The 23,173-nt window shown below is 49.3% G+C and overlaps 1 protein-coding gene across 5 annotated transcripts; it reads left to right on the top strand.

The window, feature by feature from the left end:
• Positions 1-1,895: 1,895 nt before the first annotated feature.
• Positions 1,896-21,716, top strand: BCL6 (BCL6 transcription repressor). Of its 5 annotated transcripts, none has more exons than XM_054040606.1 (10): positions 1,896-1,940; positions 10,930-10,968; positions 12,070-12,241; positions 13,807-14,013; positions 14,163-15,146; positions 15,683-15,864; positions 17,121-17,288; positions 19,184-19,314; positions 20,009-20,146; positions 21,487-21,716. In XM_054040606.1, exons 3-10 carry the CDS (start codon positions 12,081-12,083, stop codon positions 21,628-21,630), a joined length of 2,115 nt encoding a protein of 704 aa, XP_053896581.1. In that variant the 5' UTR covers positions 1,896-1,940; positions 10,930-10,968; positions 12,070-12,080; the 3' UTR covers positions 21,631-21,716. The 5 variants fall into 5 exon arrangements, with proteins under 5 accessions (XP_053896581.1, XP_053896577.1, XP_053896582.1 ...); XM_054040602.1 differs by having other exon boundaries at positions 13,807-14,028; XM_054040604.1 differs by lacking the exon at positions 1,896-1,940 and adding an exon at positions 8,677-8,857 and having other exon boundaries at positions 13,807-14,028.
• Positions 21,717-23,173: the final 1,457 nt, after the last annotated feature.

Raw genomic sequence — 23,173 nt, 5'->3', positions numbered from 1 at the left:
CTTGTTCACGTTGAATTATATATTACTTTTTAACTACAGGGAAGACGTCTTTAAAGCATGTCTGTATCATCTCAAGTGTCTTAGTATGAGACCTGACTTGCTACTGGGCTATTTTAAATGTTAGACATGTAGTATTAGGCTCTCCTTCTTTTTTCTACTTTAAAGCAGATCTGAGCATTTCGGTTCAGGAACTTTGCTGCAAAATAAAAAATGCAGCATAGAATGTACAATAATATCTTTGTATTAGGGTTGCAGCCTTTGCGGAATTCATTTGTAATTTAATAAGTTGCTCTAAGCAATTGCATTAGCTGGAGCTAGGGCACAGTGACCCTGTGATGGTTATTCTCGTGAACAAATTTCTATGAATTGTTATAAACATGAAATACCATCACTCAGACACACATACGGCCGTCCACCCCTTCCTCTCTGTTCTGCGGAAAGCAGCCACCAGAAATAGTGGCTCCTTTTACCTCAAAATGATTTGGGAAAAAAATAAACAATTGCAATAGAAATCAGCTGACATGTACACACTCAGACCAGGCCTGAGTGGATTAACGGTGAAAATAAATATGCAATACATTTGCTTATATATATGACTAGAGGGTCCATATAATAATACGTTTGCAATCTGCCCCTGCCCCCTCCCCCGCCGCACTACCCACCACACACACCAGTAACATCGATTCGGAAGGTCTTTACGTTTTCACGGCTGGCTGAAGTCTCCCCCAATGGCAAAAGCAGGCCTTCACAGTTCCCTCCTGACACAGTCTACAGCCACTTTAAACAACAAAAATAACCAAAACAAGTGCACACTACCGTAGCTAGACATTTACAACACAGAGGCAGCGATCTATTGACACACTGTTTACAATGTATTTCGAAAGAATCAGCAACAATGACAACAACTGCGAAGAATCAACCCACCACTTCAGAGTCCTGGAAAGGGAAGGGGGGGGGGGGAAAGGACCAAACGAAAACAGAATCCTTTGAGTATATTTCTTTGCAAAAGCAAGGATATTCCTCACATTGAAAAAGGCATGCCAAAAACATCATTAAAAAATAGATCGGAATGGGGGGGAAAAAATAAGCTTCTTTCATCAAAAGTAAATCCCTTGTACGATCATGAGAGGCAAAAAGAGGCGGACAGAATACAAATCTATCTCTATATAAAAGACGGATCATTATTTTTTAAAAAGAGTCCAAGGTAGCAGGATCCCGGGATCTTTTTAAAGGCGAAACTTGCTCAAGCAGATGCAAAAATAACGTTAAACAATCCTGTGCCTCGCCTCCCTCCTGACTGCCTGAGACTCTGTCTGCCTCCTCCTCCTGCATTTTTTATTCGGGTTTTTCCCCCCTCTCCTCCTGCGTTATGAACACCTCCCCCCCCTTCCTAGGTCCCTACATTGCAAAGCCTTTTGCTGGGGGGGTGGGGGGAGAATCTGGTGTGTTGCGAGGAGGCCGGCGGTGTTTGTGGGGCTTTCACGACCGAGAACGGGGTGGCCTCAGCCCCGGATCTCTCTTATGTCACCGAATAGCAAATTAGTTCTCAGAATTCCAGGGGCCGAACTCTGCAACAGTGAAGCCGCCCCGACGTCACAGAAGGCAGGCGGCCACGTGACTCCGGAGCCCGGCGCCTACCACTGGCCGCGGGGGGAGCCCCCCGGCCCCGGCTGCAAGCCCCCGCTCGTGGCGCCGCGGCCGGTGGGGGGCCCGGCCGGGAAGGCTCCCCGGGGCTCCCGGCGGCGGGCGGCAGGGGGCGGGCAGGGCGGCTTGGGGAGGAGCGAGGGGGGAGGTAGCGGGGTGGCCGGTGGCCTCCCCTGGGCTGGGCGCAGTGGTAGAGTCGGCAGCTCAAATTCCGAGAATCGAGCTGTGTTGATTCTTAGAACTGGGGTTCTTAGAAGTGGTGATGCAAGGAGTTTCTAGGAAAGCCCGGAGACCAGGTGATTGCCGCCGCTGCCGCTTCTAGTGCCGCCGCCGCTGCGTTTTTACCCTTTAATGCTGCCGGGGCTGGAGGTTGCCAGCAGGCGCCTCTGTCCCTTGGCTCCCGGGCGCCTCTCTCCCCATCCCCGTGCCCGCCCGCCCTCCCTCCCGCTCGCGCGTGGCAGGTGTTCGGGGCGCAGAGCCGGGCCAGGGGCCTCGCGTGGTTTTTATTTCGGGTGGGGGAGCGGAGCGAGCCCGGGCTGTTGGCCGGAGGGGGACAGGCTCGGCTCGGCACGCAGGGTCTCGGCGGGCTCCTGCGCCGAGCCAGGGGGGCGAGGAGGAGGAGGATTTGGTGGCTTGCTCAGGGCCGGCTGCGTGTCCTGCTCCTGCCTCCCCTCGGGCTGCCTTTCCCCTGCCCCTCCGGACAGGGAGCGGAGTCTCGCTGCCCGGGCGGCTGCTTCCCTCGCCTTCCTTGGCTGAGGCTTCCCTCGCCTGGCGCCCGGCCACCACCAGCCTCCCCGAGCCGAGTCAGTGACAGCGGGCAGCGAGCAGAGATTTGCAACAACAAATGTTCCCAGCAAACTCGGCCGCTTTGCAGCGGCCCCACGGCCTCGCCCCCCTGCCGTTGGTTGACCACCCCCGTTGGGCTTGAAGTGTGTGTGTGTGTGTTTGTGGACAGGCGATTTGTGGTGGTGTTGTTTTTGCATTGGAAACATGTTAGCATCCACTGTCTTGGTTGGGGAAGAACCTTCCTCCGGGGGGCAGGGGGCTCTGCACCTGCAGCCGCATCTGGATGTGGGGTCTTCTGGGCGATGGGGAGGTGTTGACAGGACGGTGGGAGCGAGATCGCTTGGGGTGGGGGGGAGGCGGCAGTACATGTTGTGGTGTTTTGGGTGCTGCGTGATTTAAGGCTGTTTCCCAATGGCTGCATTGTTGTTGTGTATTTTTTTCCTTTTATTTTGGTTTTTTTTTTTTTTTTTCTCCACGGTGCAACATCCGTGGGCCTGATAATCAAAGGCACATGCACCAAGATTCAGACTAGACAGGGTGACTGCAAAGGGCAAGAACGGCGGGGCACAAACACTCCCGATTTTATTTCTGGATTGTGCTAAGGGAGGCGTTGACAACACAACTTGGTTGCGTGTGTGGTGGTGTGTGTGTTTGTTTTTTCTCTTCCCCCCCCCCCCCAATCCAATGCAAATAGATGACTTTGCAAAAGGGCTAGTGAATTCTGCAACCGGTGGCTGTCTAGTCCTGCCAACCCAAGCGATCAAAAAGTCGTGATTGCTGGATAAGACTCGCGGGAGATTTTGAGGGGGATCCCAAAGTCCTTGTGCGAAGCGACTGTTGCTTGGATCGACTAACTCTTACCTGCCTGAGCTGACCACGTCCGTGTTTTGCTTTTTTTTTAGTCATTATTTAGGAAACACGTTTGTATTTCATAGAATAATTCATCCATCCTGGGTTTGATTTTTGTTGTTGACAGAGAAATAAAAGCATTTTTGACCAAGACATAAGTGCTTTAAGGAAACTTAAAAAAAACCCTGGCTACTGAATTACTATCTCTGTAAAAGATTTGGATGATCACCAACTTGGGGCGGGGGGGGGGGGGGAGGAAGTCCATCAAACCAGCGTCGACGAAATAATTCTGGGCTCGGGACTCAGGTGGAAAGGGAGCGAAACCTCCCAGGGCTCGTGTCCCAGAGGGCGAGCGTCCTCCAGGAAACCCGTGTAATCTTTTAATGGATTTCCAATTAGTTTATGGTCTCCTTGAGTGCAGCTGAAGTCCTCAAAACGCCCAGGACACGGCTGCTGCGGAATGCAAACACAATCCGCGGATGGCTCCGGAGCAGGGTTGCTGGTTGCAGCGCCAGTGGGGTGGGTGTGTGTGTGTATGTACACACACACACTCACCACATCGCGCTTGGCGTGGAGACAGGCGCTCGTAAACCTGCAGTCCCAGCTGGCCCCTTTCCACACGCTATTCCTGGAGGTAGCAACCAGCAAAGAGAAGCAGGCGGGTTTGTTTGAAAAAGGAAGGGGGGGATTGGAAATCTCAGAGTTTTGCAAAAGTGCACGCAACCCCCTCTAATGCAAGGTGCAAAGTATCAAACTTTATGGGGGGGGGAGGAGAAAGGAGGGGGGTGACTCTTTAGAAATCTCTACTTCAGCCAGCCAGGGTTGAAATCCGATCCCTGTTGACATATGGGATCATGTCAAGGGGTTGCTGATGAGTTTTTAAAACTCATGAGGTGAGCAGGGTGGTGAAAACCCCTCTGTATTTCTCTACAAGGACAAGCAGGGGGAGAAAGTCAATCAAACTCCAGTGCCAACAGAGCCAAGGGTTCATTTTCCTCACACCTAATCTTGTTAATTTCTTTAAGGGTTTTTTTTTTTAAATGGCAGGAGTGCCTCCTCCATAGGAATGTGTCCAAGCAAATTGCTTCTGCTTGGGGGGGGGGGGGGGGGAGGGAGGAATAGGAAAAAGTGATCTGTACAGTCTGTGTGATTGCTTTTTATTGGAGAGTTCCAGTTAGTTTGTTGTGTAAATGACAGATGTGACTTGATGTCAAAATACTTCCCCTCCCCCACCCCAAAGGGGGAGAAACTTTGTTGTGAAAACTTAGTGGTTTAAGTAATGGTGTGTGGAGTAGCAGCGACCTCGCTCTGTTTGAAAGGGAATCGCCTTCTGGATGTGTCTGGGGTTTGGTTTGTTGTCACAATATTTTGAAATATTATGAAATAGCCTTGATAGCCTAGAAGGAAGAGTAGGGAAATAAAAACATCCTACGGTTTTTTTTTTCAAATTTGTGGCTTCTCGTCCCTCTTTGAATCTGGCTTTTAAAGGCATCCAACCCAGGATCTGGCTATGTTTATACACCAGGTAAATCTGATTTGATTTAAAAATCAAGTACCAAAAAAAAAAAAAGCCCGTATCAATGAGAGTTTTGCCATTGACTTCACTGGATGCAAGGTCAGCACTAAACTGGCTTGGGAATGGAGATCTACACTGATAAGCAGAAAAGGACCCTGCAGCCTCTAACTGGTGCAAAATTCTCATTGACTCCAGAAGATGTTTTACTTGACTCCTGACTCCAGGACTGGGCCTTGAGTCTGTCATCAGACCCATCTTGCTTCTTGTCCTGAGGTTTTTAAATGTAATGATTATTCACCATATTGTATTAAAGGCTTATGGGATAAGTGCTTTCAGAATAAATACAGACTTCCTTCCAGCAGGCCTTAAGGGCTTGTTTTACAGCTAGGAAATCCCTTCAAAAATATTTTAAGGCAAAACTTTTTCTCATGGGGCAAGAACTGCAGTTTGCATTACAACTGTGTGTTTTAAACCAGCAATCCATCATTTTTAAAAAAGCCCTCAATTTTTCAGTCTTTGTCAAGTAATCAGTGATTTAAAATATTCAAAGGCTGTGTAAGGATCTTCCAGAAGAATGGATTTTCATTGTTCCAAGAAGAATAGACTCCATTTCTAGGGAAATCCTCAATGTTGAGGGGCAAAATAGATCAAAGATCTCTTGGGATCTGTTTCAAATCCATTTTCCCCCACCTCCCACCCTCTGTTTTGACTGTCTGAGTCAATAATCAGAGAAGAAATGGCATTTCATTGGTTATTTATTATCCTAAAGAGAAGGAACTCTGAATGAGAGTTGATTCTCAAAAAACAAGTCAAAAGCATGTATTACTCTTTTTTTAATTGCTAGTGTTCCCAGCTAGTCTAAATGCTGGATAGTGAGGACTTAAGACTTCAGTCTGAGTCTAAAATAAGCCTAGCAGAAACATTTAAGTTGTGAAAAGCCAGGATGAAAAAGCTTGTAAAAAATAATAATGTTGCTCAGACGTGTTTTAAGAGAAACAGAATTACATGGACAAAATTATATGTTTTCCAGCCTTAGCTGTGGGGTTTTATTTTCCAAGGGAAATAGTAGATCTCTACAACAAAGCTAAAGGGTACCATCTAGTGGTTTGTTTTTAAAATTCCTTTTGGTGACTGGTTGCAGCTAACCTTTCAAGCTTGGGAAATCAAAAACATGTTGAATACAGTACTTCAAAAAAAAAAAATTGCTAGCTAGCTAAAAGTCAGCAATGAAGAATACAGAAGTCTAGTGCCACAGAAATTGACTAGCCTAACTGAAAACAACCAAGTACATATTAAAATGTTATTGATACTTACATGTGGAGCTCTGTCTGAATGTTTTCATGAAATCACATGTTAAAATATTTCCTACTTGTGGTGTTCATCTGCTGTTCCTGAGTCATTGTCTAATACAGGTTGTCTTGTATTGCAGAATTATGCATTCATTTAAAAAAGGTTTCAGTCTCCCCACATGGCAGCAACCTATTTGTTTATAAGGAAGTCTTAAGAAATATACTATATTGGATAACACATTGACAAACACCAATGTAAATGCAGGTGGCAAAACTTAATTATGATAATGCCAAGTTGTTGTTTCTTTAAATCCTATTTCAAGCAACATTTTCTTAATGTGCTACAAGGACTTTAGATGAGCAAGGTTAAAGTAATTTAAATAGCCAAGTTAATATTTCTCCTCTTGAACAAAAAAAAAATCAAGGTAAAGTCAGTTGCAGTTTCTAGTGCTGCAATATTTTGGATGCAAACGCTGCCTGGGGCGGTGTTTACAATTTTAGTTGGCACTTTAAAAAATAGTGGGTCCTACATTTTTGGAAAAGTTTGTTTAAAAACTCATTTTGGGGGAAATTTGACTTGACTGAGTCCCTCCTTTTAACCTTTCATTCAGACTTATAGTGAAGTACAGAGTCTGTAAACAAGAATCTCCCCTATGAAGAACTCCCATATTTTTGTATTAGATTTATTTTTAAACAATTCTTGTGATTAGTAGAATTACAGAAAAAACAGTAACTTCCATGTGGAAATTTTATTTGTAAGGGGGGAGGGAAATAGTGGTTGGCTTTCTCCCTCATCCCTGTGTTATAGGCTAGTCTTTTCACCTCCAATTACATTTATTATCAGTCAGACACAATGAAGACCTGAATTTTACTTACCACAGAGGGAGGCTATTGACTAATGCACTGTAGAACTGTTTGTAGAGGAGAGACCTTTCTCCCTGAGTCACAGGACTGGCCATTCTGTAGGATAACTTACATGGCTAATTCCCAAATCCACCATGCTGTGCTATTTTAAAAAATGTAGTGTGTGCTAATGGCCACTGGGAGCAGCTATGTGGGCTAAATTTATTTGCCGAGTCTGAGCTGGAGTATACCTGAGTGTGTCTCCACAGTCCAAACTTGCAGTTAGGATGATGTATTCTTTTAAGCTACTTTAAACAGTACCTGATATTTGAGATAATGGGCCACACTTCCCCTGGCGTCACTCCATTGACTTCCATGGAAATAACATTTCTGTATTCATTTTAAAAATTAATGTGTGGACTTTCTTATTTATTGGGAAGCCCTGAGAAAAGGTTGACTCAGCGCTTTCCAAGGACGCTTATTGGCTTTACATCTTTAATGCTAAGCAAGATTTTGGCAAGATCAATAGGATTTTGAAATGGTATTTCCCCCCCCCCCCTTTATTTTTAAATGAAGAGCAAAGTAATGTGCAGACTAGAAACTGGGCCATTTCCAAGCATTCAAAAGTGCAACCCGTTTAAAATCTTCTTCAAAGGAAGACATTAAAATTCGCTGTAGCACCTTGCAGAGCCAGAGGACAGGTGCAGTTTTCCTGGTTACAAATGCTGATCATAAAGCCATCCTTGTAATATATTGCATTTCCTAGAAACATTTGTTTGCTGGCAGGAAATTAGACCAGCCTGACGGTGCAGAATGCTGAATACGCTGCTAGGGACCGAGTCGCCAGAGGGAACAAGGGATGGGGCAGAGTGGCTAAAGCTGCTTTGATTTACGCTGACACAGTATTTAAGTCTTTGAGCTTTTTTTCTCTCTCTCTCTAGTTTTCATATTAATCAAACCAGTTGTTGGCCTGGCCCCAGGAGGCTACTAAATGAATAAAATCCTGCTCTGACGGCCTCTTACAACCCCCTGGTCTCATGCCATTCTGTAACCAATGAACGCTTCTCCGAGCCAGGGAGCTTGCAAGGAGGTCCCTGTGACCGGAGCAGCCTCTGATCACAGGTGACTTTCCCTCTAGACTGGGGACCCCGGCGGTGCCCGCTGGGCTCTGCTTCCCGGGCAGGGGCGAAGGGGATGACACACCCTGAGGTTCCTGCTGTGGGTCACTTGCCCCCAGAAAATAAACCAAGCCCCGTGGCAGGGACCCCTGCAGCTGTCTCTCCTGCTGACCGTATGTATCCAGTCGGGGGGGGCTCTTCACGGCCTGGTGGCGGAGCGCCGCCTAGCGGGCAAAGGGGCCCCGCGGGATCCGCCCGCCCTGGCTGGCAGAGCGTCTCCCGGCGTGGGGGAGATGGGGCGAGCCGCTGCCAGGGGGGGGCGAGGGACCGCTGCATTCCCCGGTGTTGGGTGGATTTGTTTGCAGCTGGATGGGATCCACCCGGCTCCTGCCAAGGACGTGCAGGGGGGGGGGGAGCTGCCCGGACCCCTAGGCGGCGGGCCCCCCCCCCCGCACTTCTCCTGTCTCCAGCCCCCTTGCCCACGTGGGGGAGCCGGGCGGGTTGGAAAGGGGGGGCCGGCCCGTGGGCGCTCCCACGCGGGGCTCTGGGCTCCAGCCCCCCCGGTCGCGTTGCAAAGGGCTGCAGCCTGGCCCGCAGCGGGGGCGGGCTCCCCGGGCTCGCCATGCCCCGGGCTCGGCTCCCGCCCGGCTTCCTAGAACGGGGCTGCCGAGAGCCGGAGCCCGGCGCGTTCCCGGAATGACAGCGCGGTGCCCTTCCCCGGCGCCCGCCGGCCATGGGGCCGCATTTCCTCCCCGGCTAAACGCGGCGCTCACACCGCACCGGCGGGGCTGGGGCCGGCAGCTGGCGGCAAGGTACCGTGGGAAAGAGAAGCTTCGGGGGGGGTTGCTGCTGGGTTCCCCCCCCTTACATGAGCAGGGCTAGAGGGTGACGGGGGGGGGGGGAGATTATTTGGAAGCAGGTCCCCTCCCTCCCACCCTCCCACGTGCAGAAAAAGTGGCCTTTGGTGGGGTGAACCCTGGAGCGTGAGAAATTGGCGGGGGGGGGGGGGGATTTTTCATATCGGAATTCCCGTCCCCCACCTCCCCACTATCAGCCATCAAATCTTGACAGTCTCTATCTTTATTGTTGCTGAACTGCGCCGTCTTATGATCAGGTGGGTGCAAAGGCCAAACTGTGTGGGGTGGGGGGACTCATTTGCACCTGGCTTGATTAATATGGGGTGGGTCAAGGGTGTGTCTGGGGAGGGGGGAGGAGCGCCTTCCTCTTTCTCAATCCCAGCAGCACATTGAAGGCAGACCTTGCTGCGCAGCGCAATGCGAGGGACCCTTGTTGGAAAAGACCCCTTGGCTGGCAGGAGCCCAGATTGGTCTGCTTTCTGTGGCAGGACAGCAGTGGGTTTGCAGAGGGGCACCGTGTGGACCAAGGCTGGGCTGGGCAGCGAGACTGGATGTGTGCTGTGGATGTGCTAGAGGGCAGCAGCAGGATGGTACAAAGGACCAGGTAGCGCCCAGGGCAGGTTGTCCCCTGCCGCATCCCTGTAAAAGAATTCTACCGTTGCAGGAACTGCTTGCATTCCGTGGAACGGGATGGAGTTCATGGTGAGCTTTGTAATTCTCAGACCCATGTCGTAGCCTATAAGTGGGCCCTGTTCTGATCTCCGGGACAGCTCCAGTAGCTCATAGATGTGCCTGGCATTTACACTGAAATGACTGAGCTCAGACTCTGACCCGGTTGTACATCACTTACACATTCCACTGGGTGGGAATTTGGAAGCTAGGCCAGTTGCTAGCACAATCTGTAAATCTCTTGGCTTTCGTGTGAACATTGAAAGTGGTTGGCACAGAGGGCTATGCAAAAAGGTCAGAGTCTGCAGTATTTGGGAAATGAGTCACCTTTTTTGAGTTTCAAGATAGGGAGACTCGGAGGCGCTCTGAAAACTCACGTCATTTGAGTGTATGAAATGGATTTTAATGCCATGCATTTGTCTTAGCATATTAAAAATCATACTAATTCCTCTTCCTCCCCAGGCCCCATAAATCTCTGGGTACACATCTTTGTGGGCATGGAAAGGATTATGGTTCTATCTGAAAAGCCAAATAACAGTTATGATGCTCTTCCCCCCTCTTTTAAATGTAACAACCAACTATGCGGGGAGGGGGAGTATTTGTCCTCATGTAGGTAAGAAGAAAAATAAAGTTCTCTTAGCATGGAATGGAAAGGAGAAATTCTTCTGTCCCAACTGTATTAACTTCCCAAAGCCAGCAGGTGGAGACAATGAGCATCTTCTGGCATTCAGAGAAGGGACTAGTTCTGGTTCTAGCTTTGCCACTGACTTGCGGTGTGACCTCGATCAAGTTACTTAACCTTTCAGTGCCTCAGTTTCCCAATCTTTAGCAATTTCTAGTGTTTCATATTTCCAAAGTGCTTTGAAATCTTCAGAAGAATGGTGGCTACTAAGGAGAATGATTCCTGGCCCCTTTTTAGTTTCTGGGGAAAATGAAAGGGGAGGGAAGAGAGTCTTGCAGCCCTGTGTGATGCAATGAGACGAAAGAAGTGGGAATATTGGGGATGGGGAGAGGCATCTCTAAAAAGTGGTAAATGAATTCTTGTTTGACTCCTCCTGTACCCTCCCCAGCTACCCTCGAGTCCCTGACTCATAGATATGAAAGGCTCTTTGGCATACACCCATGGTTTGGGGTAGAGGGTGTGGAAGAGTCTCTGATTAGATTCCCAAAGCCTGTGGTTGCAATAAGAACATACTGTACTGGGAGAAACAAATTAACTTTATTGGAGAGTGGAAGTGCTATTAGCTTCAGCTTGCATCCTGCTGATGTTACATCAAAACAACAAGCTTGCATCCTACCACAGCCCATTTACATTTCTGAACTAATCTGGTGTTTGTTTTCTTGTGCTTGCTTTGTAGGTTTGAAAGAAACTTTTGGGCTGTGAATTGAGGCATTGGGTATGTAAATTTAATTTCATGCCTTTTTAAATGTGTTGAATGAAATGTTTTATTAGGCCCAGCCAGAATCTGTATTCAGGAGAGTGGCTGCTCTGAACAAAATTACACATTCATATCCCACCACCGGCAGAGGAACCGTGGCTGGAACTAATCCTGTCATTGAGGAATTTGGCATTTAAGATTCAAATTCCAGTGTGGAATTTCAGGTGCTGGATGGTAGCTTCTTGGGAAAGGGCTGGGGCAGACCCTCCAACTTTGATCAAAGAGAACATGTGTTTTGGAAGAACTGGCGAGGGAAGAGGAATAGAGTTGTGGAATTAAGAATCCTTGGTGATCTAGATTCTAGGGAATTGGGTATCGGGAGACTTGGGTTTTCTGTTCCTGATGCAGCCACTGATTTGTGACCCTAGGCAAATTATCTTCCGAAGTAGCCACTGATTTTTGGATGCCCAACTTGAGACCCCTAGGGCTGGATTTTCAGAAGCGCTGAACGCCTGTAGCTTTGTATGGGATCTTTATGACTCGCTCTAATTTCCATGGCTGGATTCTGTAGTTTGGCTGCTCTGACGTCCATGGGAATGATGCACGTATCAGAGCTGCGGGACCAAACCATAAAGTATGTAATCTAATAACTACCGCAGCGTAGCGTCCAGGGTTTGCTTTGCTTTGTCTGCTCTTCCTCTGAGATCTTCAGAGAGCAGCTTCCAATGGAGCTGAGCTAAGGACAGTTCCTGCTGGCTTGGCCACAGTGTGTAGGGGTGTGATGTGATATACCTTGCCCACCTATTCCCCAGGAAGGTCCTGTTGTGTTCCCCTATCAGCTAGGAGGATGGGACTCACGCTGAATCCCCTCCAGTTCTTGCCCCCTTTTTGGAACATTTAGCAGAACAATCTGGTGCTCATGGCCAGTACAGATGGAAGCTGAAATGTGGTTGCGTCCTAGATTATTATTTCTTCTCTAGCCGAGGGTCTGTTGCTGCCCTAAGCAAACACTGCCTTGCAGGGTAGCCCCTGCTGGAGTAGACCAATAGCAGCCTCTTGGCCCTGCTTTGTTGCTTTCTGAGCCTCTTCATGGTCCTATTTTTCTTCTCTCTTTTTCAGGCAGAGTCAAGATGGCCTCTCCGGCAGACAGCTGCATCCAGTTCACCCGCCACGCAAGTGACGTACTTCTCAATCTCAACCGCCTTCGGAGCCGGGATATCCTCACCGATGTCGTTATCATCGTGAACCGGGAACAGTTCAGAGCCCACAAAACTGTCCTCATGGCCTGCAGGTGAGGAGGGGCTAATGACACAGTAGCTTTCTGCCCCCGCCAAGCCCCCTTTCCTTCCTTTGTGCGCACACGCTGTTCCATTAGATAAATAGCACGTCTGACTTCCCAGGGTCCAGCTCTGCCTTTCCGAGCCCTGTGTTCACATCCACGAGGAGCAGATGCTTGGCAGGGACTGGAGTCCGTCGTGCTCAACTCTTTGGTTTAGCTGGTTTGCATACCGATGTGCAGCTAAAAGTGTGTTTTGTGCAATGCAGCATTGCACGGGATCATCCAAACCAAAACCCTCTCCGACCTTGGGGAAGATAGCAGTATTTAGATCTAGAGACTCTGTGCACCCATCTCTAGAGTCACCCGGCTCTGGTGGCTTTGGTTATCGCCTCAGAGGTCAAGGGCTACATCTCAATGAATTTTAAAAGTGTAGTATTATTGCTCCTTTGAAATGATAGAACCATAGGGTGAGAAGGGACCGCAAGAGTCATCTAGTCTAATCCCTGCCAAGATGCAGGATTTGTTGTGGTTAAACCATTCAAGACAGATGGCGATCCAGCCTCCTTTTGAAACCCTACAGTGAAAGATTCCACAGCCTCCCTGGGCGTCTGTTCCATTGTCCTCCTGTTCTTACCCTTAGGAGGTTTTTCCTGAGATTTAATCTAACTCTGCTGTGCTGTAGTTTGAACCGGTTGCCTCATGCCCTGCCCTTTTTGGCAAGAGAGAGCAACTTTTCTACTTTTTTTTTTTTTTTAATGGCAGCCTTTCAAGTATTTGAAGACCCCAATCCTATTCCCCCCCCTCATCTCCTCTTTTCCAGAACTTGCCCTTGCTGCTTTCCCCACAGACTGAGAGATCCATTCGCTATTGTACCCTATAAATAAAACACCCGCCACCTCTACTGGCATTGTCACTGGGCCTCGTCTTACCAGGTGGTGCTAATGTGGAGGAAATGAGAGGCCATTGGCGTGGAAAAATGCATAAACAAATCATCGACAATTTGTATTTTGCATAAACGTCTTCTGACAGTGCAATATTTAGTGTGCATTTGACACAAACCGTGTTTTCCCATGCGGCTTCAGAGCTCAATAACTCACCGAGGGAGGAAAAACAGACAGTGCGGGGCGGGAGGGAGGAATTAAGAGAAGTAGGCAAGGGAGAAAAGACATTTAAGTGGAGAGTTGGTGAGCAGTTGAGATGCAGGGAGGCTGCTCCGGATGGCAGGAGCTGCAGAGGAGAAGGCGCTTGCACCCAGTGGTGTAATTTGGGGGACCAATGGAAGAATTTAATGCTAGATCAGAGGAGGCAGGAGACATAGGGAGGAGTGAGAGGATTAAATCTACGGAGGGTCTTTAAATTAACTAAGGTTAGAGTTCTCAACCTTTTCCATAACAGGACCTCGCTGGGGCCGGCCTCCCATCCATCTTCCAGCGTCGCAATGTAGGAAGGGTGGAGGTTGAGAGTTCATGATGTCCCGATGGAGAACCCCTGTAATAAGTTCTCTCCCCCCCTCTCTTCTTCCGAAATCTTGGAACGTTGGGTTCACTCTCCCCTCCCACCCCTTCTCCCCTTTGCAGCGGCCTCTTCTACAGCATATTCACCGACCAGCTAAAGTGCAATCTGAACATCATCACTCTGGCCCCAGACATCAACCCCGAGGGATTCTGCATCCTGCTGGACTTCATGTACACCTCCCGCCTCAACCTGAGGGAAAGCAACATCATGGCCGTCATGGCCACCGCACTCTACCTGCAGATGGAGCACGTCGTCGATACTTGCCGAAGGTTTGTCAAGTCTAGGTGAGACACCCGTGGCTGAGTTGGAGAGCCTATTTTGGTGGGGTGGGGCAGAGGGTGGAATTGCCAACGCATCTGACAGCTCGTTTCAAAGGCTGGGAATAAAGCGTAACGCCCTTCCTTTTGTCTCCATGCAGCGAAGCCGAAATGGTCTCCGCAATGAAGACGCCAAGGGAAGAGTTCTTGACGGGCCGGATGCTGAGTCATCCGGAGGTGATGGCGTACAGGAGCCGGGAAGTCTCCGAGAACAACATGCCTCTCCGAAACACGCCTCTCTGCGATGGGAGGGCCTTTGCCTCCAGTTTGTACAGTGGCCTGTCCGGATCGCCCCTTTCCTACACTGGATACAACCCCATTCCAGTCAACGGTTTCCTCTTGGACGACGAGCTGCGAGAGACGAGGATGCCCCTGCAGGATGTCTCGAGGGTCAACTCTTTTCCAAAGGAGAGAACGCTGCCATGTGACAGCTCCAGGACAATCCCTACAGACTATACCAGAGCCGTCACTGATCTTTCAGCCAACACGTGCCATGCCACCATCTATTCTCCAAACGAGGCTGCTGCCGAAGAGGCCAGAAGTGACATGCACTACAGCATAGCCGCTGGTCCTAAGCCCGTCACACCTTCGGTCCGAAACAATCCCTACTTCGCCTGTGACAAAGTGGCCAAAGAAGAAGAGCGGACCTCTTCGGAAGACGAGATAAGCCAACACTTCGAACCAACCAATACACCAATGAACCGAAAGGGTCTCATCAGCCCCCAGAGCCCCCAGAAATCAGACTGCCAACCCAACTCGCCAACTGAGTCCAGCAGCAGCAAGAACGCCCGCATCGCTCAAAGCTCTGGATCTCTGGGTACCAAGAGCCCTACCGACCCTAAAGCCTGCAACTGGAAGAAGTACAAATTCATCGTCCTCAACAACCTCAACCAGAGCACCAAGCAAGACGGCGCCGACCAGAACGAAGTGGGGACCCTCTCCCCTCGCTCCTACGTGTCTACGTCGGCTTGCCAGCAGTCCATGGAACCTGAGAATCTAGACGTCCAGTCCCCAACCAAGCTGAGCTTGAATGGGGAAGACTCGACAATCCCACAAGCAAGCAGGCTCAACAACATTGTGAACAGGTAAGGCAGATCCCCGTGGAGGAGACAGGACTCCTTGCAGCGCTTCTAGGTTTTATTCATGTTTTGGGTAGATGCCCAGCATTGGTGAACTAGCCTCCTGCCTCAGTTCCTTGGCAGATATAAATCAGAGCGTTCAGTGGAGCCTCGCCAGCTGATACTAATTGAGGCTCTAGCCAGTAATGTACATTTCCCAAATGTGTAACCACACCCAGCGTAGGCTGATGGTTACATTAGGGACTAGGTGTCCTGGTTCACTCTGTGGCTATGGCCAATTCACTTAAACCTTGTGCCTCGGTTTACTCTTCTGTTACGTACCCAAGTGGGATGTTTATAAAGTGCGTTGAGGTCCTTGTGGGATGGGCACTATAAAAGAATGAAGTGTGATTGCTGAATGCCCCATGGGGCCCTGATCCTGACTAGGGCTTCTTTAAGGGTCCGCTTAGCAATGCGTGTGTATTCTTTATGCCTGGGCTGACGGAGGCGCTGTGGTCTGGTGTCACTAAAGCCTTCCAACAGGTGTTGCTCTTCTTCCACAGATCTCTGGATGGGTCCCCTCGGAGCAGCGAGGGGCAGTCCCCTCTGTACCTGCATTCCTCAAAATGCAGCACCTGCGGCTCCCAGTCCCCCCAGCATTCTGAGATGTGCCTTCACACCCCTGGCTCGACCTTCGGAGAGGAAATGGGCGAAACCCACTCCGAATACTCCGACTCCAGTTGTGGTATGTCCAGACTCCGTCCTCCCGCACTTGCCCTTCCAGGCCGGCAGAGGGGGGCGCCATGGAATCTGTGGGCTGATGCTCCCACAATGCCATTCCACCACATGAGAGAGGGGCCCGGCCGCAGCACCCCCAGAACTCTGGGCATGTTTGAGCCTGCGGCCGGACTAGCAGGCCGGTGTCGGTCTCTACAATGGGCTAAACCCAAACCCTGAACCTGAACTTCAATGGTTCAGGCCATCTCTTTTCCAAGCGGATCTCAAAGTGCTTTCCAAACCCTCTAACTAGCTGAATGAAGCGTGCATGGGAATTGGTTTCTGCTTTTAACAAGGCAGCTTGGGCTAGTTGAGAGTAATTAGAGTCTCCCAACAGCTTAAGACAGGAAGTGAAGAATGCCACAGCCACTCAAAATTGCCAGGGGGGGGACTGAGTTAGGCAGAAAGAAATGATCCCACACTTGGCCATGGCCATGTTATCTGCCTCACTCATCAGTTCTCGGAGCTGTCTCCAGTCTAGAGGAGCAATTGTGGATAAAGAGGGCTAGACTGTAAAAGGAACTAGATAAGTTCATGGAGGATACATCTATCAATGGCTATTAGCCAGGATGGACAGGGATGGTGTCCTTAGCCTCTGTTTGCCAGAAGCTGGGAATGGGCGACAGGGGATGGATCACTTGATGATTCCCTGTTCTGTTCATTTCCTCTGGGGCACCTGGCCACTGGCAGTAGACTGGACTAGATGGACCTTTGGTCTGACCCAATATGGCCATTCTTAAGAGGCTTACAGAACCCTGTTTTGTAAAAATCTGTTTGTCCCCATCCTCCAACTCAATGGGGGGAAAATGGAAGCTGCTCAAAACCCAAGTTCCCTCAGTGAGTAGAACTCTGAATTCATATACAGTGAAACCACGATCATGAGGCGGCTTCCCACCTTCTGCTTCCTGTTTGCTAAGACACTCCCTCGGATTGGTTTGTTTATTGGCTAGGCCCATGGGTGATTTTTGCTGTGTATGTATGACAGAGAGGGTAACGGACGCTGTGGAAGTGCTACTGATTTCATTCTCCCGGGCTGCTTCCCCCAACTCCATCGAACCCTCGTGAAACAGACTTTAGCTTGGACACATTGACTTCGCCTCCCCATCGGCTCCTTGGCCCTGTCAAAAGCCCCGGTCCATGCAGGCGATGACCCGTGTGCTGCTGTGCTTACTGATCTCATGCATTCTCCCCGCCTCTCTCTCCCTCTCTCTCTGTCCCCGACAGAAAACGGAGCCTTCTTCTGCAATGAGTGTGACTGTAGGTTCTCTGAAGAGGCTTCCCTCAAGAGACACTCCCTGCAGGCGCACAGTGATAAGCCCTACAAGTGTGACCGTTGCCAGGCCTCCTTCCGCTACAAGGGAAACCTAGCCAGCCACAAAACCGTTCACACAGGTACAGCTCCCGGCGCCAGCCCGTGGCAATGCGTCGAAGCAGGTCCTGAAAGGCACACGAGTGCCAGGGCACAGCTCCGTTCTGCCTTGCGCGCAGGCCTAATCCCTACCCTGCACTTGGGTCATTGTGACTGGGTCTGCGGGGAAGGGCAGAGCACCCCAGCGCCTGATAAGGGAGGGTCCTAGCCGCGTCCTGGGAGCCCGAACTCCTGGGTTCTGCTTCTTTGGAAATGGCTTAACCCCTTTGTGCTTCAGCGATCCATGGGGAAATACTTGTTTTCCTCCCTGGGGGGCTGTGAAGCTTAATATCTGCAAAGTACTTTGGGATCCTTGACTATGAGGTGTTGCCTAGCATTTGGGTCCCTCTCCACATGTGAGCTGTATTGGCTGTCCCGTTCAGAGTGTTTGGGGCGGGGGATGGGCCCTGTGGGCTTTTTTTTTATGTTGGATCAAGAGGTTGAGAGAGGTTCTCTTACCAAAAATAAATAGTCTGGTTGGTTTTTTTCCATTAGAAAGTCGGGTGCCAGCTAATCTGGCAAAATCCCTGGTGACTGGCGAACGGATGAAATGGTCTAAGCCAGCCCAGTGAAAGATGAGACAGGAAGGGATCGGGGGGGTTGGGTTGGTTCTGTAAACGCTCAGAACATCAATGCCCAACTAACACTTCGGGGAAAGGAAGTTTGGGTTAAAGACCCAGCCTCTCTCTCCCCTTCAGTTGGGCTGAATTGCACATGGCCTGACTTTACGGCACATAAAGTTACACGTGCAGGATCGGAGCCGTAAGGTGCAAGAGCTCACAATATACGTCCCCGGAGATTCTCAACACGTCCTCCAGCAAAATCAGGGGAAAGCAGATTTGATGTTCAGACTATTCTTCGTTTAAAAACAAAGGCAGGAGGGGGAAAAAATAAACCTCCCATGAACCTTTCAGGCCATCTGTATCCATCCTAAGGATGCCACGGAGGGCAGAGATCCCATGACGATTCCCTTTGTGTAGATGGCAGGTGGGAATAATTGAGGCTGAATGGTTTGGAGCACAGTTACTACTGGCTCCATAGCTATGAATCATCCTCGATCTCTCTCAGCCTTGCTCACTTTGCCAAAGGAACAACCAACAATTGGACCAAATGTATTTGAAACCATTCAGAGACCAACAGAGCCAGGCAGATCTCATCTGCTTTGCTTTGCTCACCCAGCTACAGTATAAAGTTGGATGATACAGCTTGTCGCTGGACTAGGAGGGGCTGAATTGTTAATCCCCGTCTGGCAAAGCAGACAGACTTGCCTGGTAGCCCTGATTTCTAGGGCTGTGCTTCACAATCTGAGCCGGACAGTAGTTCTTCGAATAACTTTCTGGGAGAAGGAGGAGAGGGTCACATCTGGCTAGGGTTGCCTGCCAAAAATACCAGTGTGCAGTGGGTGTGCCACACAGCCAGTGAGCAGATTCTCTGCTGCTCCCAAATGTTGTAGGCAATAGGTTCCCTGACTCTTAAACCGGCTCTGCATGCAGGTTGGAGCAGCCTGAGGGCTGCTCTAACATGCACTGGTCCCCCAAGGGACTGCCTGCCAGCTGAGGATAGCTGGAGCATGCCATGCCGTGGGGAGGTTGGCATAGGACCGGACTATGATGGCTGTATCCCCACTGGGGACTCCCATCACAAAGACACTGGGTGATTCCCAGCTAGGGGGAGCGAAGCCGAACAAAGGGATTGGAACACAGCAGGGAGTCTACCTGGGCTTTGCAGGGACAGCGCTTACAGGGTGTTTCTAGGAGGCCCATGTCTTTTCCATTCTCTTGTGGACTATATAGCAATTTAGTGACTGTAGTGGAAGCTTTGGGGAGCTCGGGACACTGTGCGCTAACCTGGCGTCTCTCTGTTTCTGGCGGGGTGACAGGCGAGAAGCCATATCGTTGCACTATCTGCGGAGCGCAGTTCAACCGGCCGGCCAACCTGAAGACCCACACGCGCATCCACTCCGGAGAGAAGCCCTACAAGTGTGAGACCTGTGGGGCCAGATTTGTCCAGGTGGGGATCCCGCTTCATACGCTACAATTCCCCTGGAGAGTGGGAGGCGTCTTCCTGCCCAGAGCATGGGCTCTGGGCCTGGGGCTCTGCTGTGTGTCTGTGACATGGGAAATGCCCTGAAGGGGGCACTGTTCCTTGCTTAGGGCCTATTGAGGAGCAAATACAGGCCTCTTGAACTTTACCCTTGGCAGGTCAATGAAGCTAGTCCATTGTTTTTCAATTAAACAGATCTCCGTGTGCTGTCAGCCGTTTGGGATCTCAAGGGGTTTTGCTGCAAACATTCATTAGCTTATGCCCATGGAGTCTGATCTAGGATTCCATACTCTAGGAAGATGGCCCTTCGGATGGTCACTTGAGTCATAAGGACTGGGCTCGTGGTTACAGTCTCTGTCCATAGAGATGGCAGCTTTTCAAACTCCTTTTGATGAAGCTGGTTTATTAGAAGAATCCATTAGGTTTAGAGTCTGCCTTTAATATCAGAGCTGCCGTACCGAATGGTCAGTCCAATCCAGTGTCTCCTCTCTTGGCCAGTGGATGGGAGGAGGATTTCTTCCTGACCCCAGCTGTTGTCTAGCTAATGCCCTGAAGCATGAGGATTGATAGGACTGGCTTGGGAAGCTTGGTCTGAATGGGAAGTGCGTGTGACAAGCATGCCTATGGGACCCGTTTTCTGACACTGTCTCCTCTGCGACAGGTTGCCCATCTCCGAGCTCATGTGCTAATCCACACTGGTGAAAAACCCTACCCCTGTGAAATCTGTGGCACGCGCTTCCGGCACCTGCAGACGCTCAAAAGTCACCTTCGAATCCACACCGGAGAGAAACCGTACCATGTAAGTGACCTCCCCATGTTATCAGTGCTAGTGACCAAGAGCCAGAACTCCCTAGCAGCCATAAGGGCCACATACCATGGTGGGGAGAAGTTGTCTGGCACTGACCGCTGGCATCGCCCTGGCATGGCTCAGTCCTGACCACCCGTTCAGTCTTCGCTGTGGTGCATCCTTACCAGGACTGAGCTGTATTTGGAACACAGCCCTGACCCCTTTTCTCTTCCTCCCCTTCCCCAACCGAAGACGGTCCCGTTCCTTCGAAGGGCCGCGGCTCATGTTACAGTAGAGGACAAAGGACATTGCTCCTCTACTGTACGGAGGATCATAGACGCTAGAGATGAGAGGTTTGTCAAGACGTCCTCTCCAGGCTCAACTCCTCCCTGGCATAATTCTATTGAGTGAGGGCTATTACCCTAACCAGTGAAGCTGCCACCAACTGCACAGCATTACCCCAGCGGTGAGCTTGGCCCAGGATGCTTTTTGAACCCCGAGGTCCATAACATGGGGGCTTAACCTCAAATCCAAATAGCTGGAGCTAACCATGAGTAGATGCTAGTAGTCAGAGGGACTGGGGCTTGGAGTGGCCCCATACCACGTAGCACCCCCTTCCCATGCATCGTCTTGGGAGCCCCCATCTGGCCCATAGGGAGATTGCTATATAAGATCTCCTGCGCAATCTCAGCAGGTGGGAATAGTTAGTATGGAAGGGGACAGAAAAAAGCCACTTTGACTTTTACACGAGGCAGAACTGTGGTTTAGAGGCTAAAGCAATCCAGCCAGGACCCCTGGGCTCTACTTCTAGCTTTGGCACTGACTTGCTGCGTGGCCTCAGGCAGGTCACTTAACCTCTCTGATGCTGTTTTCCCACTCTGAAGAAAGGGGGTGTCCAGGGTGCTGTGAGTCCGGAGCAATCCTTAATTAGGACAAGATTTAGAGTTCCCAGACAGAGGCACTGCAGACCTGCCAAGTGCTTCATATTAATCGTACTCACTGTGTTTGAAGTGACCAGCTGGGAGATGGTGTCAGTCTTTTCTTTAGCGTCTTGGCAACGATGATATTTTAAAATTGAGGCGGAAGTGGGCTGGCGGTTCAGGCGCTGGCCCTGGGTTCAGATCCTGGCTCTGCCACAGATGCCTTGCGTGGCTTTGGGCAAGTCACTTAGCCTCTCTGTGCCTCAGTTGCTCATCTGTAAAATACGCTCCCATGCCATGTTGTGAGGCCACATTAATGAATGATTGGGAGGCGACTGGGGCGGGGATTGGGGGGGCATGTATGTGGCTAGATTACGTATGGCTCTGTAAACCTCCGAGCTAATAGCGCCTCCCCCATCCTTTCGGTTTTAGTGTGAGAAGTGTAACCTGCATTTCCGCCACAAAAGCCAGCTGCGACTCCACCTCCGGCAGAAACACGGTGCCATCACCAACACCAAGGTGCAATACCGCGTCTCGACAACAGAGCTGCCACCAGAACTGCCCAAGGCGTGCTGAAAGCCAGGTGGATTTCTCTGCAGGGAGAGAGAGGAAGAGGTGTTTGAGGGAGAGGGGGAAAGATATCCAAAGGATACTTGTAACACTTGTAACACTTTAAAACTTTCATCACACGATGGAGTGCCTCTAAGCCCATAGTGCAGATAGGTGGGAAAAAATATTTAAAATTACACGGGTTTTATTTTTATTTTTCCCAGTTATGTGAAACTATAAAAAAAAAACTTATTCAGATTTAAATGTGTATAAAAAATGTCTGTGCAGTGGAGTGTTTAACCTTCACAGTCTGAAGATGAGGAATGTAATGTTGATTTACGGGAACAGTTGGTTTTTTGTTTATTTTTTTGTGTTGTTGGGGTTTTTTTGCTTTCTCTTTGTATGCAAAATGTGTGTTCTTTTAAAGAGAAGAAAAGAATTGTGTACTATTGAAGAGAGGGCTTTAACTTTTTTAACCAAAGGTGAAGGAATCTATGGCAGAGTTGTAAATATATATATAAATATAAATATATATATATAAAATAAATATATATAGACCTTAAAGATATATTAAAAATATATAAAATGCATTAAAGGCTTGATTTAGCGTCTGCTGGCAGACGCTGATTTGAGACTCTTTAGTGTGATAGAGCACTTAACAAGATATTTTAAAGTATTGCATCTGTATAAGTAAGAAAATATTTTGTCTAAATGCATCAGTGTATTTGTATTTTTTTGCAAGTGAAGGTTTACAATTTACAAAAAAAGTGTATTAAACCAACAAAGCTGCAGAAGGAATTTTAAAATAATAATAAAGTGTAATTTTTTTGGTTTTGTTTTCAGTCTGTATATATGTAAAATGTGGTTCGCACGGTGCCTTTCTTTTCAATGGACGTTTTCAATGTATGAACTGTATGAGCCCAATTTCCTTTTTAAGGTACAGCCTGATGTTGCAAAAGGAGTCCTCTGGCAGAACTGTTTATCGGGGAATGTTTTTTGTTTTTTGGGTCTTTTTTTTTTTTTTTTTTTTTTTGTCTTATTTTACATGCTTGTGTTATGAACAATCTCGGGAGACAGGGTTTGGGCTGTGTCTAAACTGCATTAATACGTTCTGTAAAATATAGCTGTACAAATACAAGAATAAAACGATGAAAAGTAAAGTACAGTGGAGTGAGGGGTATTTTCTTCTGTCTGTTTGGCTTAAAATATCTTTATCTGAAATTCTCTCACTTGGAAGGGTCCAGACTTAGGGTATGTATTCAGTACTCCCCGGATGAGCGGGCAGCAATCGATCCAGCAGGGATCGATTTATCGTGTCTAGTCTAGACGCAATAAATCAATCCCCGAGCGCTCTCTCGTCGACTCCTGTACTCCAGCTCCGCGAGAGATGCAGGCAGTCGATGGGGGAGCGGCAGCAGTCGACTCACTGCAGTGAAAACACCACGGTAAGTCGATCTAAGTACGTCGACTTCGGTGTAGACCAGGGCTTAGTCACTAAGGGTCTGATCCAAAATGCCCTGAAGTCAATAGGAAAGACGCCCTAATCCCGACTGAGGCACGTGGCCCTAAC

This window comes from Malaclemys terrapin, chromosome 9, assembly GCF_027887155.1.
Source record: "Malaclemys terrapin pileata isolate rMalTer1 chromosome 9, rMalTer1.hap1, whole genome shotgun sequence".
Classification (NCBI taxonomy): Eukaryota; Metazoa; Chordata; order Testudines; family Emydidae; genus Malaclemys; species Malaclemys terrapin.
This window is presented reverse-complemented; position numbering and strand designations above follow the sequence as displayed.

Excerpts from the sequence above, each read along its gene's own strand:
- BCL6 (XM_054040602.1), top strand. The coding sequence starts at position 12,081 with ATGGCCTCTCCGGCAGACAGCTGCATCCAGTTCACCCGCCACGCAAGT. Across the intron at positions 12,242-13,806 it reads ACTGTCCTCATGGCCTGCAG|CGGCCTCTTCTACAGCATAT; the intron begins GTGAGGAGGGGC and ends TCCCCTTTGCAG. Across the intron at positions 17,289-19,183 it reads CCACAAAACCGTTCACACAG|GCGAGAAGCCATATCGTTGC; the intron begins GTACAGCTCCCG and ends GCGGGGTGACAG.